At 39.6% G+C, this 22,677-nt stretch overlaps 1 protein-coding gene across 6 annotated transcripts in view; it reads left to right on the top strand.

Moving 5' to 3' along the window:
- GRAMD2A (GRAM domain containing 2A) overlaps positions 1-10,109 on the top strand; it is a 797,948-nt gene extending 787,839 nt beyond the window's left edge. For all 6 annotated transcript variants that reach the window (XM_044077505.1, XM_044077503.1, XM_044077502.1 and 3 more), the window contains one exon: positions 7,767-10,109. In XM_044077505.1, coding sequence (XP_043933440.1) covers positions 7,767-7,770 — 4 coding nt within the window. In that variant the 3' untranslated portion in view covers positions 7,771-10,109. The remainder of the gene's footprint in view (positions 1-7,766) is intronic.
- The last annotated feature ends 12,568 nt before the right edge of the window (positions 10,110-22,677 follow it).

The raw sequence follows: 22,677 nt of genomic DNA, 5'->3' as shown, positions 1-22,677 counted from the left end.
CTCTGGTTCTCAGCGAGGCACCTATGCAGCCCCTGAGTACCTATGACACTTCTTTAGCGGTGTCTTCTGTGCCCGAGGTCACAGGCTCCTCGGCCCCCACCCTGACTACAGATACCGATGCCATTCTTGGTGGGGAAACTCAGAGTTTAGACAGGCCTGCCACCTCTCAAGGTGTCTTCAGGCCTTCTTCTTTTTCCATTAAGGCTTTCACAAAATCTAAAACAGCCATGAAAACTAAAAGGCAAGCTCCACAGAGCCCCTCTCAAGGCCCCATGCCTAAAAAACAGATGCTCAAAATGGCTGAGGATTTGATTACTCTTATCAGGGGTTCTCAACCCCCCTCGGACAAAAGGCCCATATTGGAGGAAGACTACCCTTCCTCGGACCAGGCCTCCATTATCTCAGAACATTCTGAAGACCAGGAATATTCATACTCCCCTTTTGAAGATTCTGATGCGGAGGAGTCCATTCCCTCTGTCTCCCCCCCGGAGGACTATTCTTTTGGGGAAACCTTGCATACCTTGAGGGAATACTTCCACTGGGAAGGCCAAGATTACTCAGATTCCAAGAAAAGGCTCAGGGATTTTCTCTTGTTCCCTCAGCACAGGCCTCTGGCTATCCCTCCTGTCTTAGACATACTAGATGATGTGTATTCAGAGGCCAGCCTTAACCCAGATTCTTTACCACCAGCTCCAGTTAAGCCTGACAGGTATTACTAGGTTCCTGATTCACACCAATTCCTTTACAAAAGCCATGCTGCTGACCCAGAAACTATTTCACAGGGTCCCAAGGGAATTAAGGCCTCTACTGCCAAAAATCCATTACCTTCAGAGAGAGATTCCAGAGCTTTAGAAAGGTGGGGGAAAAAAGGTATACACCTAGGCCACTTTAACCATGAGGGCATTAAACTGTCAGTTCCATATGTTAAAGTATCAACAGTTTTTGTTATCTCAGTTGAAAAGCAAAATGTCACAACCTGAACAACCAGACTTGAAGGAGTTGCAGGATTTGTTGTATAGTGCAGAGCAAGTGGGTAAACATACCTTGCAATGTGGTTTTGATGCTTTAGAGGCCTCATGTAGAGCTGCTGTTACAGGGTCTGTCATATGTTAGACATGCTTGGCTCAAAGAGCAAACCTTACCAGATCATGTCAAGGCTAAATTACTAGATGCACCTCTACAAAAAGATGTATTGTTTGGTGTTAAAGCTGAGGAGGTATTAAAGAAAATGGAGGAAAAGGCAAAATCAATGCAAACAGTGAAAGATTTCCTACAGGTACAACCTCCACGTTTCAGTAGAAACTGGCCCTTCAAAAAATTGGTCCTTTCCAGCCACGGACAGACCTCAAAGAGGTAGATACAGGTGCCCAAGGGGTAGAGGGCAATCTCAAGGATCATTTAGAGCCAGACAATGGCAAGCACCTACTCCAAGAGGTGGAGAGGATAGATCACAGCCATTCAGAAAGCAGACACAATGACTTTCCTCTTTGCATGCCAAACAAAGCTCTAATGGCAGCACCTTTAGGCGGAAAACTGGCATTATTTTTGAAAAATTGGCATATTGTCACAAAAGACAAATGGATCCTGGACATTATAGACAGAGGCTACAGATTCCACTTTCACACCCTTCCAAAAATGCGAGGCATGCCAAACCTGCCACAAAATCAAAGGGCAGAGGCACAAAAACAAATTTCAGCTCTCATGGACATGAAAGCTATTCAAGAGGTACCTGCACAAGAAGAGGGTCAAGGTTTTTATTCCAGACTATTCAAGGTACCAAGGAAGGACAAAGATTGGAGACCTATTTTGGACCTATCCATCCTAAACACATATTTACTTGTACCAAAATTCAAGATGCTCACATTACAGCAGCTTCTTCCCATGCTGGGCAAGGAGTCTTGGCTGGTAACATTGGACCTCAAGGAGGCATACCTGCATGTCCCTATCAGACAAGATTGCAGAAGATACCTCAGATTTCTTGCAGGTTCAACCCATTATCAATTCTCTGCATTGCCCTTTGGCTTATCTACTGCACCCAGACTGTTCACGAAATGCCTGGCTTCAGTAATTGCCTTCTGCAGACTTCAAGGGATACAAATATACCCATATTTGGCCGACTTCCTGATCCAAGCGGACAGCAAGCACATACTTCTGAAACACCTGGCGTTTGTAATAAAGATGTTGAACTTTCTGGGATACACAGTCAACAAAAAGAAATCAAAACTAATACCCTCGCAAGCAATAATTTTCCTGGGTGCCAGCTTGAATACAAACACCCAGATGGCCTACCTCACGCCAGAGAAACAAGGGCAACTATCTCAATACTTCAGAAAAATGGCAACCTTCACCAGGCTGACTGCAAGGAAAATCCTGCAGGCTCTGGGATTCGTGGCATCTTGCATCCTGCTAATCCCATGTGCAAAGCTGCATATGAGGAAACTTCAATGGTACCTAAAAAACTTATGGTCTCAACACAGCCACAGTTTGGAAACAATTATACCACTCATTCCATATCTCCAAAAGGAATTTCTGTGGTGGGCTCAAGCATGCCAGAGAAACATAGGTCTCCCATTCTGCATGCCTCAAGCAAATCAAATCATCACAACAGACGCCTCAGACTACGCCTGGGGGGCGCACATGACAGATCAGTGCATTCAAGGCAAATGGTCCCAAAAAGAAAAACACCTACACATCAATCAAAAGGAAATGCTAGCAGTAAAAAATGCTATTATGGCCTTCAAAGACCTACTGCATCCAGGCCAGCTATTGATAAGAACAGACAACACCACAGTGATGTGGTACATAAACAAACAGGGAGGAACCCATTCATATCCCCTGTGCAGGCTAGCCATGTCTCTTTGGAACACAGCTCTGGAATTACAAATTCATCTTCAAGCACAATTCCTTCCAGGCAAGGAAAACATGCTGGCAGACAACCTAAGCAGAAATATGACAGATCCACACAAATGGAAGTTGCATCCTCAAGTTTTTGCAAAGATAATTCAAGCATGGGGAAGGCCAAACATAGATCTTTTTGCTACCCACAGAAATTACCAATTGAAAAAATTCTGCTCGAGGACCTATCATCCACAGGCCTGGAAAGTGGACGCACTGTCTTTCAGTTGGACAACATTGACAGTTTATGCCTTTCCACCTCTTCCTCTGCTGCCCAAAGTTCTATTAAAAGCCAGAGCAGACAGACCAAAGATGATTCTCATTGCTCCAGACTGGCCAAGACCACACTGGTACCCACTCCTGAGGAGCCTGACGCATTCCCCACCATGGATCCTGCCTCTAATGCCTCTTCTGTTGACCCAGCACAACTTCAAAATTCTTCACAGTCAGCTGAAAACACTCAATCTAGCCACATGGAGGATTCCTTGATTTCCCAAAAGACCCTCCTCTCCAAGGAGGTGCAGGATGTCATCTTGGAGGCCAGAAGGCCTTCTACTAGAAAAGCCTACTCCGCCAAATGGAAACGGTTTTGTGCCTGGAATCAGAAAAAGGGACAGAATCCTGGGATACTGAATTTACCTCAAATATTACAGTACCTAGCTGAGATGCTAAACAGTGGACTTTCATTCTCCTCCATCAAAATCCATGCTTCAGCCATTTCTGCAGAATACAACACTGATCCTCCTTTATTCTCTCACCCCCTCTTAAGACAGTTCCTCAGAGGGGCTAAGAATATAAAACCCCCAAGGAAACAACCAGTACCTGCTTGGGACCTCAATTTCATTCTAGAAAAACTGACCTTGCCTCCTTTTGAGCCAGCTGCTTCAACAGAACTCCAGTATTTGTCCTGGAAAACAGCCTTCCTGCTGGCTATCACCTCAGCATGCAGGGTTTCGGAACTACAAGCCCTCATGGCTGTGCAACCTTTCATCATTTTCCATCAGGACAGAGTTTCCTTATGAACCAACCCTTCCTTTATGCCAAAGGTAGTATCCAGTGTAGCCTTGAATCAGACTATCCACTTACCTACTTTTTATCCTTATCCACAAAGCAAAGGGGAAAGACTACTACATTCCTTGGACATCCACAGACAGCTTCGTTATTATTTGGACAGGACAAAGCCATTCAGAAAATCAGAGCAACTCTTTGTGTCCTATTCTACAGGTGCTCAAGGAAAGGCTATTTCCAAACAGACAATCTCAAAATGGATAGCCCACTGCATATGCTTTTGTTATTCATTTCATGGTAAGACTGTGTTCCTACAAGCATCAGATCTCACTCCACAAGGGCCACAGCTACCTCTGCAGCTTTTCTCAGGGGGGTTCCTACCAAGGATATTTTGGAAGCAGCCACTTGGAGTTCTGTGCATACTTTCTCCAAGCACTATCACCTACCACTATACTCTAAATCTAGAGCGGGCTTTGCCACAGCAGTCTTGCAGGGCATCCTCGCTCCTCCTAGCTCCACTTAGTGCCTGCCACCCCTTTTTAGCTTTGGGATTCTACCCATCTGTTATGACTGCAGCTGTATGCACGATGAATATAGTACAGTTTTGTACCTACCATAAATGTAGATGTTCGAGTGCTAATACAGCTGAAGTCCAGGTTTCCCTCCTTCCCCTCTTGGGACAGGCCTAATGACAAACACCTCCTCATACAACCTGATTGGGGTATTCTTTTATGGTGTATTTGCTTGCAACTACTGTTTTTTGATTATGTTACATTGCATTATTACATAAATTTATGTTTTGCCTTCCTTCTGGGGGCACCTGACATCTAGGGCAAGAAAAACTGAAGAAAATGGCGTCGGCTGGTTCTTTTATACCCCTGTCGCACTGACGTCAGGGAAGAAGCGACGACAACCGACACCGGACCTAGACTTTGGAATTTGGCCGACGAGGACCCGCCTGACGGCAGGATAACCCATCTGTTATGACTGCAGCTGTATTAGCACTCGAACATCTACATTTATGGTAGGTACAAAACTGTACTTTCCTTTTCACTTTCAAAAATAAGTGATTTTTTTTTTCTTTTCAAAGCAGGCCACAATACACAGGAGTTTGTGTCTCTAAGGGGATCAGCTAATCACTTCCCAACCTGCTACGTCCTTATCTGTTTTCTTCTTATGTGCCTTCACTGTGCGCTTAGAGTTTTTTTTTCTCTGATGAACCTGAGATCTCTTACCATACACACACAGTCTGTTGTGGAATTCAGGATTCAAAGAAATGACTACAGCATACAGTCCAGTAAAAGTGATGTCTGAACGTTAGTGATGTTAGAGCAGCAGACTTCACACCTCATAATGAGAATTTAGGAATCCCTGGTGAGATCTCTCCTGGCTCTTTAGATAATATTGATAACTTAACTGGATATTCATATCCATAAGAAAGACAGAGATGATAACTAACCTCTTTAACTGTGTCTTGGTGTCCTGTCATATGTCACACTGATGTCTCAACAGAGCATTTTTCTAGTGGAGGTGGTAGCAGCTTAGACCATTTCATGCCAAATTACTCTATGAAGGAGGTGGCTAGTAAATTGGGAAAAAAATATGTGAGCGTATAAACTGTCCACTCATTGATGACAAATTGTGAACAGTCATTGTAAAATGATGTACATGCTAATAAATACCTTTGAAGATGAGTAGTTCAGCGCATAGGATTAAGGCCGTGAGCTGCTAATCTGCTTCATCCTGTAGTCCTGGGTTTGATTTGGTCAGTCATCATTTGCCTTTTATACACTGAGCAAAACACTTAACCAATGCTCCCTGTTACCCCTGAAAAGAAGCAATTGTGCCTAGTAGGTTTACAAAGTTAACAAAAATAAGTTTCAGACTTTGGTAAGCTTTTTATTTATTTTTATTTATTCATCCTTTGTTGATGGGTTAATCCCACTTCTCAAAACTAGCTTCCAAGGGTTTTCTGACTAATAGTTAAAGACCTTAGTCATGTCAGTGAAAGGTATGTACAGGTTCTGATATTGCCCCCAACATTTTTTCTTGGATCTGCCTACCAGTGAAGATCATATCTGGTGTCCTACGAAATATGCTTGAGTCAGCATTTGGCCAAATCAGAATTAAAAAAAAAATGGAATATTCATATTTTGGAAAGTGGAAGCCCCGTTCTCTCACCCATGCCACATATTTGTGTCTTTAAACACCCAGAAATATGGATCAAGGTGTATTTTAATTAATAAGGTGATATCACTGCTGCTAGTCTTTGAATTCAAAGTATATTACATGATGAAGAAATAGGTGTAAATAGTAAATGTGACCCTAGGAATTTAACCACCTGAAATGCAAAGTATCCTGAATTAATATTACAGTCTATAATTTTTCATAACAGCATGTAATTTGATTCTTAATTTATTTTTTTACTTGAATTATTTGCTAATAGAAGGATTTACATGCTCTTTACTTTTATTTTTTTATTGAAAGTATTGTACCTCAGTTAGGCCAGTTTTAGGCCAGTGTTGAAACTGTTTCTGTGGCTGTTGGGTATAATTTCCAGATCTGTCCAGAAAGGGATGCTAACTAAAACTGTTCTATGCTGTGAACACTTGCACTTACAAATGATGTTATTAAGGAAAGTGAGGTTTAGTTCCAGTGCCCTCCTGAAACACGGTTAATGCATCTGCATACTTACTACTGAATGTTCCTGTAGGCTAAAGCTCATTTTCTGGTATATCCTAAAGTAACCAATTGATAATACTGGGAAGTGATAAAGCTGCTGCCATATAACTAGTACAGAAGGGCAGTTCAGAATAAACATTACTACAATATGAGACAACAGAGCCTTGAAATAAAATCTGAAAGCAAATCACTGACAGTGTTAGTGATTACAGTGAGCCTTCATGTGTTTAAATCCCTATAGCTTGCAGCAAGACAAGGATTAGAACTGGATTTTCATGTTGTCCTTTTACCCAGCAGGCTAACATAGTACCTCTGTGCCCATGCTGTTTGCCATGAAGCAATGTGGATAAAAAAATACCCTCATTGTTATTTCTTCACTCCAGTGGTAGCAGTGGCACTAAGAAAGGCATCTGCCTTGAGCCTCATGTATGAAACCATCTGCTGTTCATTCCCAGGTAGTTCATTCATACAGACAACAATGGCAGAGTGAAACATTGCACCTGCCCAGCTCATCTTGGATGATATCCTACACCACCCCCTGCGCAGCCATAGATATCAAACTGTTTTTAAAATTCATGTCAGACGCCAGAAGTAAAACCCAATATTGCTTTAATTAGCGCTTTCGTCCACTTCATTCCAAACATGAACTTCATCAGATACAGTAAGATATACAGTAAGATACTGTTTCAAAGTAGTTTTATTTTTAAGCAGTATTGCTTAATAGCCACTAGGTGGCAGTGTATGATGTTACTATTTAGGCACTAGAGATGAGGAAGCTTTAATCTGATGTTTGTATTTAGAATGAAGTGAACAAAAGCGCAAATTAAAACAATATTGTGTTTTACTTCTGGCAACTGCAAGTGTGTTTTATTATATATGTGGATGGATTTTCTTGGTTAAAATTCATGTCATTGATTCATTAGTATTGTTTGTGCTAATGTGTGCCATCATGTAATTGCATTCATGGCATAACATTTGAAAAAGTGAATGTCCACAGTGTACTAAATAAACCATGAGTGTGAGGACTCGCTAAGAAGGGAGGGAAACAAATACATTGGATATTACCTCTGCTGAGTCAGCTTTTGAAGTGGGCTGAAAAATTGTATGGCTAGGGCAAATCTGACCTTCTAGCCAAGTGTCCAGCGTCTTTTTCTAATTTTGTGTTTTTGTTTCATTTACAGATAACCTATCAGTAGAAAGCAGTGACCCTGTGCAGTATCCAGGCTGCTCGACTGCTGGCCTTGTTACCATAGTTGGAGCACTTGACTGGTTTCTTGAAGCCTCCAAGTTAGTAGTCTTCTGAAGTAGTATCTAGGACTGGTGCCATGGGAGGGGCATTTCTGTGTGACATACTAGATACAGAATGTGAACTGACTGTCAAATTTGTGCTCAGGGAGCAACAAGTGATTTCTAAGGTCCTGTTCATCATACCAGGAAATTCCTTTGATAGACAAACATGGCAGCCTGTATCATGGAAATAAAGGAAAAATGAGCCACAATTGAAAATCTATGGCTATGTATGACACAGTGCTGCATTTTTGACATCTGCTATTAGCATTGCAAAACAGCTGCAGAAATAAAACGTACGTTCTCTACTTTGCATATGGGTATGCACAATGGTGATCTTTCTACTACCAGTGATTCTGTGGAACAAATCTGAATAGAAGATGGAAGTAGAGAGAAAGTGATATAGAAAAGTTATTTGAATAATCCAGGTGTTTTCAGTATGACTATATATTGAACTTTGCTCCTTACGTTCCTTCTTATTTTTCAGAAGTAAGTATGTGGGGCATCCAGCCAAGTGATAAAACTGCAGACAACCCAGAAACTTGAAGAAAAAACTTCAGAGATATATAGATGTGCTTCCATGTACAGGCCTTTGCTTTATGACTTTCTCTTGTATGATACTGACCGAAGGCCCACTTAAAGATAAGTCCTTGTAACGGGTATTTAGTCCATAAGTGTCATTAAGCACAACTGAAGCTTGATTGTAAATATGTATGTTGGCAGCTGCTCATAGAAATCGAGGGGGAGAGAGCGAGAGAGAGTTTTAGGTAGCCTTGAAGAATCTAGGATATTTTTTGTACTATTAGAGTATACAAGCTTTATTTATATTACTAAACATACTCTTGCTAGATCACTATTAGAGTTCTGTTTGCTTCCATATACTGTTTACTCATGTTTTGTATGAGGAATGTGTTTAACAAAAGTAACCAGTTTGCACCAAACAGCAATGGATTCATTTTTGTCTCCAATACTGCCATCTGGATTTAGGAATAATCCTAAGTTATTGGGGAATTTAGGAAAGGATACAATGACTGATCATCTCATAACTGCTGGGTTTCATTGGTGGAGGCTGGACTTTATGTAGTTATTGCTCAAATGATCCCTGCTGAGACCAGGAAATGTGGTGAGGCTACTAGCATTAGTACTTGAGGAGGTGAACAGATATATTCCTAGGTTTTGTTTTTATTGTATACCATGCCTCTTTTAGGGTAATAATATTTCACATCCATAGAGGAACATGTTACCAGTGTCTTCTGAGCCAATCTGCACTATTTTGTACAGCAAATACAGGTCTTAGTTTACACGGTTCCATTTTTATTGCCTATCCCAATTTGAAAGTGGGGCAAGCTGATGGTTAATAGGCCTCTACCAATGCATTCCCTAAGCAGTGCTTATAGAACAAGGCAGTGGGGGTTCCTAAAATGAGCAGTGTGTCACAAAGGAGCCCCTGGCAAAAGGAAATCAACAGAGATAAGTAGAAGATTCAGATGAATTGCCCTGGTCAAAACCACAGTCCTGAAGTCAGCTAAACTTGTCTTGGCCTTGACATCACTACTTGGTTTCAACAATCACTACACTTAATAATTGATCCAATAGGAAAAACTGTGCAATGATATCTACTTGTTTTTAATTAAATGCCACAGCATGCTTGAGGTATTCATAGCTGACAAATGCACAAAACATTCAGTTCTCAAAGGAAAAAAAATGCAAGAACTGTCAGTATGGATTTATTTAAAAAGTCTAAAGAAAGAATCTAATGTTACCAGCTGTTGCGTACAGTCACTGGACTTGATTACTGATCCAGCAGCAAAAACTGTGCCGTGATAGCTACCTGTTTTAATTAAATGCCAACAGTGAAAGCCACAAAGAGGTGCTAAAGTTCTACAGCTAAATAACTGGTTATTTATTTGTAACTGGAACACTGGCCAACAGCTTTGGATCACCTAAATGACAAACTTGTCAATATGACATGAATATTCCAGAGTATGCTTGGGATATCCATAGCTGACAAATGCACAAAAAAACTTTTAGTTTTCAAAGAAAAAATGCAAGAACTGTGTCAGCATGGATTTATTTAACAAATCTAATGAAAAAATCTAATATTACCAGCTGTTAAGTAGCTTACCTGACTAATAACTTGAAACATAAACAAAAGTATATATGTACATATATTTGTTAATGTATATATACAGTCTCTTAATAAAGCTTGTCTGTTTTGATGTTTCAGGAACCATTGAGCACACAGTACGATGTCCTCATTTTTTCCTTCTTATCAGTATGTTGTCTTCTGTTTCATTCTTTTTTCTCCATTCATCATAGGTGTGCATTATCAAAAAACAGTTACTTTCTCCATAAAAGACAGTCCATCTTTCCATGCTTTGGGGTCACATTTGACTCATATAACAGCCCTCTGAACAATTGCTTCTAGCCATAGAGTTTATTAAGTATATAGGGAATGGAGGTAAATTAGCAGGCCTTTCTTCTGTATTGTGTATATATACATGTCTGTAGATGGAGCTACTTCAGTAGATTGACTTACCTGAACACCAAAGCCCAGATATTCGAGACGAAAGCACCAAACAGACGAGGATACCGAATGGCAAAGCATTGGAAGTTTAACACAGGAAAATAGCTGGTTGGCCAATGTGGTGATCTTTGCCCTTTTCTACACTGTAGTGCGATCTTAGAGTTGGCATATTTAAGTAGCTGGGGGGAGTCTTGGGGGCAAAGCCCTCCATTTGGATGGGATGAATTTGCCATTTTCCCGGTGTGACTTTCCAATGTTTTGAACATTCAGTATCCTGGTCTGTTCTGTGCTTTCTTCTCTGGTATCTTGGCTTCAGTGTTCAGGTAAGTCGGTCTACTGCAGTAGATCCATATAGACATGTATACATATGTATACACACACATACACACACACACACACACACACACACACAAAAACAGACTAGTCACTCTGCCTACTGCATGTCATTGGAAGATGGGATGAAACTGGAATACCTGAAGAAAACGCATGTCAGCACAGGGAGGACATGCATACTCCACACAGATGGCAGACAACTGAGATCTGAACTGTAGAACAAATTGTAGTGAGGCGACAATGCTTCTCACTGTAGAACAAATTGTAGTGAGGCGACAATGCTTCTCACTGCACCAGTCTGCACCCAATATCTTAGTAAACCTTAATCCAGAGGTCAATTACTACAGAGGGGATTCAGACTACAGCAAAGAGTGAAGACGAATATGTCTCTTAACTGCTATGATTTATATATAGTGCTATGGCTTTTGCTCTCAAATTTAGCCTTGCCCCTCCTAGACTTACTGATTAACATTATAAACACAGAACTGTTTAAGGGTACAAACATTATTAAATGAGTGAACCAAGTCTGTAAAAAAGATTCCATATCACTAATGGTATAGGGTCTACTAAAAAAGGCATTGTATTCTGAAAAATAAGAAAGTGCTCCTTAACTGAACCTCTGCTATTATCTATAAAGGCTAGTGCTGTTATTTTTAACCCTTGGAGGTTAAGAGGTATGGTGCCAAAACAGTGTCATATTTGTTCCTGCTCTTGTTGCATTAGTGATCTGAGTTGCATGGTAAGCAGGGTCACCACACTCATTCTGTCTGCTACATATTTTTTGGTCATTCAACTGACAGTCACATGACATTGTATGTTAGCTGTGTACATTACGTTGTATGCAGTGCTAGCGCTGGTCTCTTATTTCTGATTCTTGATTGTAGCTGAGTTTTAAGCTGGTGCTACTTGGCACCATACAACATTGTCATTAATTCAGACAGTGCCATTATTTTGGATTGAGCTGAACTAGTTCAGCTGGGAGAGAGTTAGACTGAAGATCTAAAGTTCCTGGTTCAGTCCCAGGTTTCAGCATGGAAACCTTTTGGGGGGTGAGGATCGGCATAATGGTTAAGGTGTTTACCTTACAAAAACAAGGTATAGGGTTTGATTCTCACCTTTGAGGGAAATTAACCAGGCTTAAAATATGAATATGAGTATGCATTGTGCAAAGTTACTGAAACCTTCATTCATACTAGCATATTATATAATCATACTGATAGCATATTGTATAATCACACTGAAGATCCAATTTCCCCAAGTAAAGTCTGGTTTGGTCCACTAGATGAGAAAACCCCAAGCTTTCTGAAGGCAGTAGTAACACATATGGCTATCACATTACTGACGTGAGCAAAGAGCAAAAAGGCCCATATTCCTATGTTTTTATCACTGAATTTATCAGCTGCTAATGAACTGAACCCTAATTAATTTTTCTTTTTTCTTTTTTTTTTTTTTATTTTAGAACATTTCTTAACTGGTTAAGCACACTGAGCACAAATATCCCTTTTCAGGGACAGCCCAGGAGCAAGGTCTGGTTAAGTGACTTATTCAAAGTCATATAGTAGGCAAATGGAGGTAGAAGGAAGCAAACTGTGTGCCATTTAGTTACAAGCAGCAGTTCATTAGCAGTTCAGAGCCGTGATCATCTGCACTAACTGCCAGATAGTGTAGTGGAGACTACGGAGTACACATCCTGTCTTAGGATTAATGGAAAGTCCAGTCTAAATGCACTTCTGTGCTAGTAAGCTAAGTCCAAAGTATATTTAGGAAGTGGCAGACATGCCTGTACCCAAGACCTACACTAGCTGTTCATCCCTTCCTAATGAAGTATTAGGTCATCATAGCAGTGTAGAAGTAGGTAGCAGTAAGGTGATTTCTCCCCCAGTACCACCAAGGGGTTGAGTAACAGTCAGAGAAGGGCATCCTCCTAAGGAATAATAAAGAACATACAAGTAATGGATGAAATAAACCTACATAATTAACGCTGACTACAAAATAAAGGAATAGGAGTCTTTGCAAATGCTCCTTCATCTACATTAAGGATAGGATATAAACATAGATGAAACGGTTAAATTATGTTGACAGGATCACACTGAAGAATTCTACATTGCTTTAAGACAGTTTAGAAGATGAGGCACTTGTGACCACCAAGCTCAGAAGATGTATTATTTGTGTCTTTCGGCTTTTCCCGGTTAGGGGTTGCCACAGCAGAACTCCGGTCCGCTAATGATTGGCAGTTGATTTCTATGTACCGGCTTGCCAGGCCTAACGCACAATCTTCAACGAAGGTACGCCCATTCACGCATGTCTCCACACAGAAGACGCTCTAGCTGAGAATTGAACCGGACAGCGTCTTACTGTGAGGTGACAACGCAACCGCAGCACCACCACGGCGGGTAGAAGATGTATTATTACTTAACTAAAGTTCAGTTAGCCTTTAATTACACATATACATGCTACCAACTGCTGTGAAATTCAGGTAACATTCAATTTCACTCTCTTCTTTTCCTTTAACTCAAATCAATTATGTTGAAAATAAAGTACACTTTGGCTTTTGAATGTTGTATTTTGAATGAATTAATACTATATTGTTAACAATGGGGTATGGTGTTTTTCTTGATTGACAAAGGCTGCTGCAAAACATGATGAGATGTAAACCTAGGAATTCAACTTGTGGGTAGAAATGTAGGGAAGTGTTGCTGTTACTGCAAGAATTTACGTAGTGATTAATGAATAGAAATTATATAAGATAGCTCATTAGTATTCAAAAATGTGCACGGTGATTGGTCAGCCCAACCTGCATGCTCATTGTAAATTGAGCATATACCAACAGAAAAAAGTCTGGTTGCTGAATTACCCTTGAGCAGCCGGACTTTTTTCTATGGGTATATGGTACACAGGCATTAGTCTCAACTATTCAGCTTTTTTACTTATTTTTTTAGCTGTTCCTCATAAAATTTGTGGTTTTCCAACAAATCACTGAGGATTGAAATCACTAAATGATGACACCCATTTCAGTTTCAGACTTTCTTTCCTTCAGACAATGCACAATAACACACACATTTTTATTCATGCAACACTACAATCAGTCCCCTTTTGGAGCCTTTTTCCCCTCTTTATTTATGACTTTGTCCACATTTCTTGAGCTAAGAGGTTGAGGGATACATATGGAGGGTAGAGCATATACAAGGAAAACTCCGTATGTTCTGCAAAACTATCCTGTCTCTCATACCTCAAAATTCTCCAGATGTTATAATTAAAAAAAAAAAAAAAAGCAATGGAGATCTTCTTCGCTCCATTGCTTGTTTTCCCCAGTATTGATGCACTGTACAAGCATTGCAGCATAAGCCCCATATGCATGCACAGTACATCAACAAACATGGAAGAATGTGGAAACAACATGGAGGTACACCACTGTGTCATTATACAAAGACATTTTTTTTTTAAGAAAGTAAGTCATTGTGTAATAGCAACAATTGACTTGTGGGTGTGGGTATATTGAAAATTTACCCATGGTTGGCTTTGTTTAATCATTTGATCTTCACCCTCATGATCAAACCACACCAACCACGGATAAATCCTCAGTATACCCACACCTACTCTTTGGTTATTGCCTAAGTACACGTGTATTATACAATTCCATAGAGGAAAAAATACTAACATCGCTGCATTGTATTGCAGAGGGAATTTGTATATCCATTGTGGCTGGAAAACAGAATTCCTGTTAGTATATAAAAATGCGCACAAGAAAAATCCTAACATCACTACACCACTTAAGACTGGCAAACAGACAATGGTGTTACTTAGGAATTTTACAGTTATTTTTGAGTGGAAAATGGTACATGTTGATACAGAGAATTTCACAGAAGGAAAAATCCTAACATCACTTTGCTGTCTGAGAATACCGTGGTTAACAAGCTCTCCTGCTACTGACTGCATTTATATATTTATTTGTGAGTGGAAAATGAGACTTGAATTGGTATAGGCAATTCCACATAGGAAAAACAAATACGCTACCAATGCATGTAAGTCAGTATGAATTACAGGAGGAGTCAATTCTGGGCACATTGGCTAACATCAAAGACTGAAACAGTACTAATTTCATGAACATTAATTGTACCCTTGACATAGGAATGGGGTCCATTCCCATCATGGTATTAGAAACCAAGAAGACTTGAAGAAATTAAACCAGGAAAAAAGCATGGGAGAACAACACTATTTCAGAACAAAGTTACTAGCACACGACTGTTACACACAGGATAAGTTAATAAATATAGTTATTTATATGAATACAACAATTTACAAAGAACAATTATAGAAGAGAACATTTCAATAGGTGGTAGGGAAGGTAAAACTGTAAATAGAAGTACAAGTAATAGTTACACAATGGTATGTACAGGACTTACATTATTTACAGTTTTTTTAAACACCTGAATTGAATTATCACTTGTGACATAGGAACATTTACATTTATATAAAAGTAATAAAACTGCATTAACAAGTTAAAATTAAACACACATTATGCTTCACATATATTGCTATATGTAATATAACCTAAGCAACATACATAAATTATTCAATTCCTGCCCCTTTTTTCCTAAACAAGAAATATCTTTATTAAGCCACCACTTATGACATGAGATCGCACATTTATATAAATGAAAACAAACTGCACTGACACAATCTTAGCTGCAAGCATTTTACATCACAAACAATGCTGACACATTCCCAGTTGCAAACGTTATACATCACTTATAATCTACCCTGTCATTTTCAGTCAAACATTACATAGCTCATTTAAATCCTGCCTTTCTTAAACCTCATTCCTCCACTGTATTTATTGTTCCCACAATTCCCATTTTTCCTATATAGTCTGATATCAGTCCTTGATAGGGAAGGCAATCTCTAACATGCAGTCCAAATAAATTCTTGGCATCTTCCCATTCTGTCATCTTTTCCTGTCAAATTATTTGCTCCTAATACCTTGGTTCCTTTTATAATTTTCCCCAATAAATTCTAGTCCCCTCTTACCTGTTGTCTGTATACCTAATTGCAGTCATCCTTATCAGCAGACTCTCCTTTCTCCATTCCTGTGTTGGCTTAGTTCTCAGAATACTTTCTGCTACTTTATGGATATAATATTCTGTATGATTTTTGTTATTCTGCTTAAAGGCCTGCATCCAAAATCACAGTCTTTCCTTGTTTCTTGAGCCCCCCCCCCCCCGTTTCAGCATCATCCCTTTCCACTTTGAATTATAGTTTTTTGTTTGTGGTATGTATATTGCCTTAACTGTGCAGCTCTGAAATACTCCTTCAAATTGGGCAATTCCAATCCGTCCTGTTCTACTGGAAGAATCAGCTTATCCCACTCAACTCTTGCAGTCTTCCCTTCCCAGATAAAGTCCTTCAGCTCTTTATTAATTGGTATCCACAACTTCGTATCTGGTTGATAAAAATATGCCTGACCTGTGTATATGACTAAAGGGACTGAAACATTTTGATTGCGTGTAGCTTGCTATCCACATCCATATAACAAAACTTTTATTTTCTCAGTTTTTGCATTATCTTTTGTTTACCCTCTTCCCACAAATCCTTAGCTGCCACAACAGAATCATTTTAATCCATACTCTGAAATACTTCATTTTATCATGTTCCCATAAATAAGGATATTGCTAAACCAATTTGTGTGCGGGTACATAATTTACCGCTATTGCCTTTGTTTTAGCTTCATTAATTTTGTATCCTGAAAAGATTTGAAACTGTCCCAAAATGTTCCACAAAACTGTAATGTCTCTTTCTGGTTGTGTCATGTATAAAATAATATCAACTGCAAATAGAGCAGGTTTTTCTTGACTACCCTACCAATTATATCCTTGAATTTCTGAGTCCCTTATTTTCTATGCCAGTGGTTCTAAATATATTGCAAATAGCAAAGGGGAAACAGAACACCCCTGCCTGGTTCCTCTGCTCAAGCAGAAATTATCAAAAAGGACCCCACCCACTTTAATTTTCACCAATAATCCCTCATATGTCCTCCTAATCAACCTTATATTTTTTTCAGGAAATGCAAATGCTTCCATTGCCCTGCTCATAAACTCCCAGCTTACTCTGTAAAATGCTTTCTCTGCATCAAGACCCACCAACAACAGTGGCATTTTCTTACATTCTTCTTTCTTCTGCATCATCAGTGCTCTGTTGATGTTGTCAAATGTTTGCCTCCCCTCCACAAAACCACACTGTACATTATTTATATGTTTTGAGCAGTTTTATAGTCATATGATGGTATTGCATATTACAAGTGAAGGCTAGTGGGGGTGATACTAAATATTATCTAGTGTCATGAAAACAGGTGCAGATGGCATTCTCCTGAACGCGTTTCATTTTTAATTCAGTTTTGAAAGCTAATAAGGTCTGCTGATTTGTTTTGTCATTCAGTAGTGTATTCAATATGTTAGAGCCTAACTTGGAGAAGTCTGTTTCTCTTATAGCTGCTTTGAAAGGGTGTTTGTCTAGCATGAAGTTTTCTATATCATTACTTCTTAGTGAGTAGTTTGTTCTCTTATTATCAAATCTCTCTTCATTGGAGTGCAATATCCCTGCTTTAGTATTTTAAAGGGGTCTATATCATGTCTTTTCAGTAAACGTCTTTGCTGAAACATAACCAGCAAAAAACTCCCACAAATGGCCATTTCAGTGATTTTTTCCTAGGGGAAAAAGCATTTGGCCATCACTGGGAAATTGCCCTTTTCCCCACTGTAGTGCAGTTTCAGAGTTGGTTTTAAATTTTGTGTGGTTTTGGGTTGGCCAAGTGTTTTTCCCCTAGGAAAAAATTTGCTGGAATGGCCATTCAAGGGAGTTAGATTTCACTGGTTATCATTCGGTGAACAGTTGTTCGCTGAAAGGGGTTTTTGCGGATGTAATATAGACCCTTTTAAAAGTGGTGTACTGGGCAAGGAGGTAGCTCTGAGTGGTGCAGGAATCCAATCGATAGCCTTTAGCACATGATAATGATGTCTTCTAGGATCTGACAGGGCTGCAGATTTGCATATTCTGGTTTAAATAGACTGAGGGCCAGATTCAATAAAGCCTACACTGTGTACATTATGTGTACACAATATGTATTCAAGAACATTCTTATCACATTTTTTGTGCTTTCTAGTCATTCAGAAAGATTACACTAAGTGTACATGTAGTCTACACTTTGTGGTAGCCTTTATGAATCTCTGTCAATATTTAAAGATGCAAAAATATTAGTAAGAAAACTAAAACTAGGAGGAAGAACGTGTGAGCTGTCTGTGTTGTCTCTTCACTCAGAATGGTGTATACATAGTGTAGACGTTATTGAATCCCAGGGAGGAGCTTGTGAGAATTATAAACTGAGATGAGGCATAAGTTGAGTTTAGACAAAAGAATGTTTCCAACAATGGCAGTTCTACCAGTGAGTGAGAGGGGATGGGAAATTCAGCAACAAAGTTTAAGATGTTACTCTAAGTAAGAATGACAGCTCTTCTTGACATATCTCATAAAGAAATCCCAATAGCACTGAAAATACTGTGACTATATAGTGTCATTGGTCTGTGGGAAACAGAACTCCATTTGCTACTGAAAATTCTGCACTGAACAAAAAATAGTACGTGGAACACCAGATTTGAGATTTTTGCAGTGGAGAATTACAGGCAATTGTTTTAATCTTTAGAAGTACGGTGTGAATTTAGTGCCCCAATTACTGTATCATATACCAAACATTACTAGAATTTTTGTGACACAACGCGGTAGTGGTGCTGCTGTAGCGTTGTCACCTCACAGCAAGACATTGTCGCATTCGATTCTCAGCTAGAGCGTCTTCTGTGTGGAGGCATGCGTACATGGGCGTGCCTTCGTTGAAGGTTGTGCATCAGGGCTGGTAACTCGGCACGTAAAAATCCACTGCCAAACATTAGCGGACCGGAGTTCCACTGTGGCGACCCCTAACCGGGATAAGCCGAAAGACACAACAACTAGAATTTTTGTGACACACATCTAAGAAATATTTAGCCGAAGGAAAAAAAAAACGAAATGGTATTTATCTGAATGGGGTAATACAGATTTTGTTTCCTCTTGCAATATTGATATTATTATTTTAAATGGAATTGCATAAAATGAGCTAAAATTGTCTTTGAAAAAAATTACTGCAGTCACTCTTCTGGGGAAGAAGCTACATGTGATCGCCTTTTCGAAGATGGACTTAGTGACTCAGTTGGGTACATTTTCTACTACTCAGTGGGTACATTTTCTTCTACGACTGCTGCACGTGATGGCGAGCACATGAAAGGGATGTCTCAGCTGTCTGTGCACAGAAGAGGTAGGTTACAAACCCAAAAAAATCACAAGCAAGTATGCAGTAAAGTTACAATGAACTACAACCACTGCTCACAAAAAAGGCTCACCACTGGTGGAAGAACCAGCAAAAATGTATTACCACACCGACACTTTTATTTTGCATAACATTCCACAGTGGAAAACACACAACTAGGTAAGCACTTTTGTAGGACTTCATCAGAGCCAACAAGATTACATGAAGAAACAATTTATAAATTTTCTGCTCATCAAAGATGGTGTGCTTAAAGACATACACTTCTTCAATTGATTCTCTAAGCTCTGAACAGAATAAAGTATTCCCTTTACTGCTCCTTGCTAGAGTCTTAAAGGCCATTGCTGAGAGTTTTAATGTTCTGTTTAACTCTTCTAAGTAAATAGCAACCATTTTTCATACAAAAAAATGTTACTAGTGTAATACTTTTAATCTTTTCTACTTAATGTTCCATTTATGCCTTCTGGGAGAAAGAAACTACAATGTTGAGAGATCCTAAATGTCAAACTCTGGCCCTCTGGCAATCTCATGAGCTTACAGAAGAGGTCAGCGAACATGCAGTTGTGGCTATTGTAAAATACTGTTTTCAGGAAGAATACAAACAAGTCCAGGTAGTTTTATTCATGTTGCAGGAGACAGACTAGAGGTAGTAGCTTCTCCAACCACCCTCAGACTATGAAAGGCATAGGTGTTAACAGAGATCAGGATTTCAGACTGTTAACAGCTGATCTGCACTGTTTCTTTGAATAAGGATGTCTTGTCATATATCATTTTTTTTTATCATTGTCACACAGAGCATTAGGTGGTGTGAGGCTGAAAACTGTTTTGTGCCCTTTGAGTATCCTGGCACAGATTGCATTAACATTGAACTGTCTGATTCTTCATTGCCACTGGAATGTTTCTAGATAGACTTTGATCAGAATGGTCTGGGTGGCGGTGTAGGCCTCGTTTAATGTCAGCTGATATTAACAGGAAAGCAACATTGGTGCTGCATACTCAAAATGTATACGTCATCTTAGAAACTGCTTCTTATGCTGCCTCCTGGCAGGATATTTATGAATTCCTGGACACATTCCTCTTGTGTGAGATAAATAAACTGAACTTCTATGGGTTTAGTAATTCTCTGTTTTCATTATCTCATGAATAGAGATTGCTTCTTTTATATCCTGAATTTCAGCAATTTCGGCAACAGTGAACTTTCCACAGATTTATCTTCTAGAGTAAAAAACTAAATACACAGCTTCTCCACCAAGAATACAAATTTCTGTAAATATTTTCATCTTCTCTGCAAAAGTAGGCTTGAGTTTAAGACAACGCATACTATTAAAAAGGTGTCAGTCTGGTATAAAGACCTTAAGAACTGTGTGAAAGTTCAAATGAGATGTGAGCTCTAGGTTATGTATGGAATTCTAATGTTAGTGCAGGAAATTCTGCTACAGTGCACACAGCAGAACAGGATTCATCTCTGTTTTTCTGTGAGGCCAGTTGTCACAGCAGTGAAGTACAACATGAACATTCCATGGCAACTATAACAACAGAGGAGATTGCAATACGTCTGATGAGTTTCCTTTGCTGGGAGTGGATATGCTGCATTTAATATGTACTATTCCAGTCAAAACTTTTTCTCTATCTACAGATGCTATTCCAGTCAAACGTTTTCCTCTGTCTACAGGGGCTGCAGGCAGACTTTTATGAAACTGTTAACCTCATTATGGCATGTATACAACCACAGTCTCAAGAGGCATGTTTAGCTGTTGTTCACAGGGTCTGTTGGTGGTGTGCCAGACAAAAAAAACTAATAGGGTGTATATGATTACCACAATCCAGAGACCAAATAATATGTGGCAGAAGGAACTGTGTCACAGTGAAGCTTAAACCAGATACTATCATTCAATGTAAAGCAATATGAGTGCAGTGGATATGAGGAAGCAAATGTGCAAGCATGTTTGCCCAAAAGATGAAGTGAAGCAAAAAGCTATTTTTCCCCGTACTAGACACAGCTGTGTTGAATTCCTTTCTGATGTACAGAAAACAAAGGTAATACAAACAACCACAATCAGTACATAGTGAACATGGAAGAGAAGATTTACAATGGTGTCATGGAGACCTCTATGTCAGTGCCAGTGCTGATATGAAATTTCATGTTCCAGGGATGACACTTCCCACTTAATTTACTGCCCCTAGAAGAAAAACAACCCCAACACATGATTTAAGCTTGGTCTTCCATAACTCCATGTGCACTTGTGGTCTCCAGGAGGGATGCAAATGGGACAAAGATTGTACGTGGAGGAAAATCTTGGTATTATGAAAATCAGCCAGAATAGACACCAGCAGTACAAAAGCCTTATACCATAGATAAAAACAGAACACCTTCATATCAGTATTAGTTATTTTGGTAAGAGATCAAAAAGCTATCAGGTAAGATTTCTGAGTCTAATAAGCATCAAATAATAAATCATTTCAAACACACACACACACACCTTCACCAATGAAACTATTTAATCATAACCATTAAAGATACTACCAGCACTTTTCTCCTCAACCTGCTTATAACAGTATTGTGCTCCCAACTATATCCATTACATCAGTGTGCTGCCATCTTTCACTTCAATGCCATATCTGAAATGCAAACATTGGGCAAACACTAGCTCCCACACATTTGCTTACTCTGGCAGTTGGCACAGAGGGTTAATATTGTGAGCTGAAATTTAGCTCTCATTTGCCTACTGTGTGACCTTGAGCAAGTCACTTAACCAAACATTGCTCCTGGGTCACCCCTGAAAAGTGGGTGTGTGTCCAATGCACCTACCTGGTTAACAAATACTATCATTGTTATTATTATTATTGTGTTGCGGTAGCGTTGTCGCCTCACAGTAAGACGCTGTCCGGTTTGATTCTCAGCTAGAGCATCTTCTGCGTGGAGACATGCGTGAATGGGCATACCTTCGTTGAAGGTTGTGCATCAGGCCTGGCAAGCCGGTACATAAAAAAATCAACTGCCATTCATTAGCAGACCGGAGTTCCGCTGTGGCGACCCCTAACCGGGAAAAGCCGAAAGACACAAACAAAAATTATTGTAGATACCACAAGTGCCAAATTCAACAAACTACATCTAACGTTCCTAAAATTTGCAGCTGCAAAAATGTGCTAAACCCCTTACACATACCTTTAATCTGTCCCTGACTACTGGCATAACTCCACCTGCATTCCAACACTCTAGCATTGTTCTTATACTTAAAATAACCACCCTCCCCTAAGCTTAGAGATTACAGACCAATCTCAAATCTCTGCCCCATTATAAAGATCTTCATAAACACTAATGTACCAGAAGCTATTTCTACATATAAACAGCTGTGGTGTTCTATGCCATTAACATGCTTTCAGAATGTTCTTAGTACTCTGCACAACTGTCAGCCACTGACAAAATCGATGATACAACTATCAGCCACTGACAGCATCAGTGGTACAACTATCAGCCACTGACAGCATCAATGGTACAACTATCAGCCACTGACAGCATCAATGGTACAATCAGCCACTGACAGCATTAATGGTACAACTATCAGCTACTGACAGCATTGATGGTACAACTATCAGC

This window comes from Protopterus annectens, chromosome 7.part0, assembly GCF_019279795.1.
Source record: "Protopterus annectens isolate FY-2018-M chromosome 7.part0, PAN1.0, whole genome shotgun sequence".
NCBI classification, from domain to species: Eukaryota; Metazoa; Chordata; order Ceratodontiformes; family Protopteridae; genus Protopterus; species Protopterus annectens.
The sequence above is the reverse complement of the archived record's forward strand: the minus strand, read 5'-3'. Positions and strand labels throughout refer to the sequence as shown.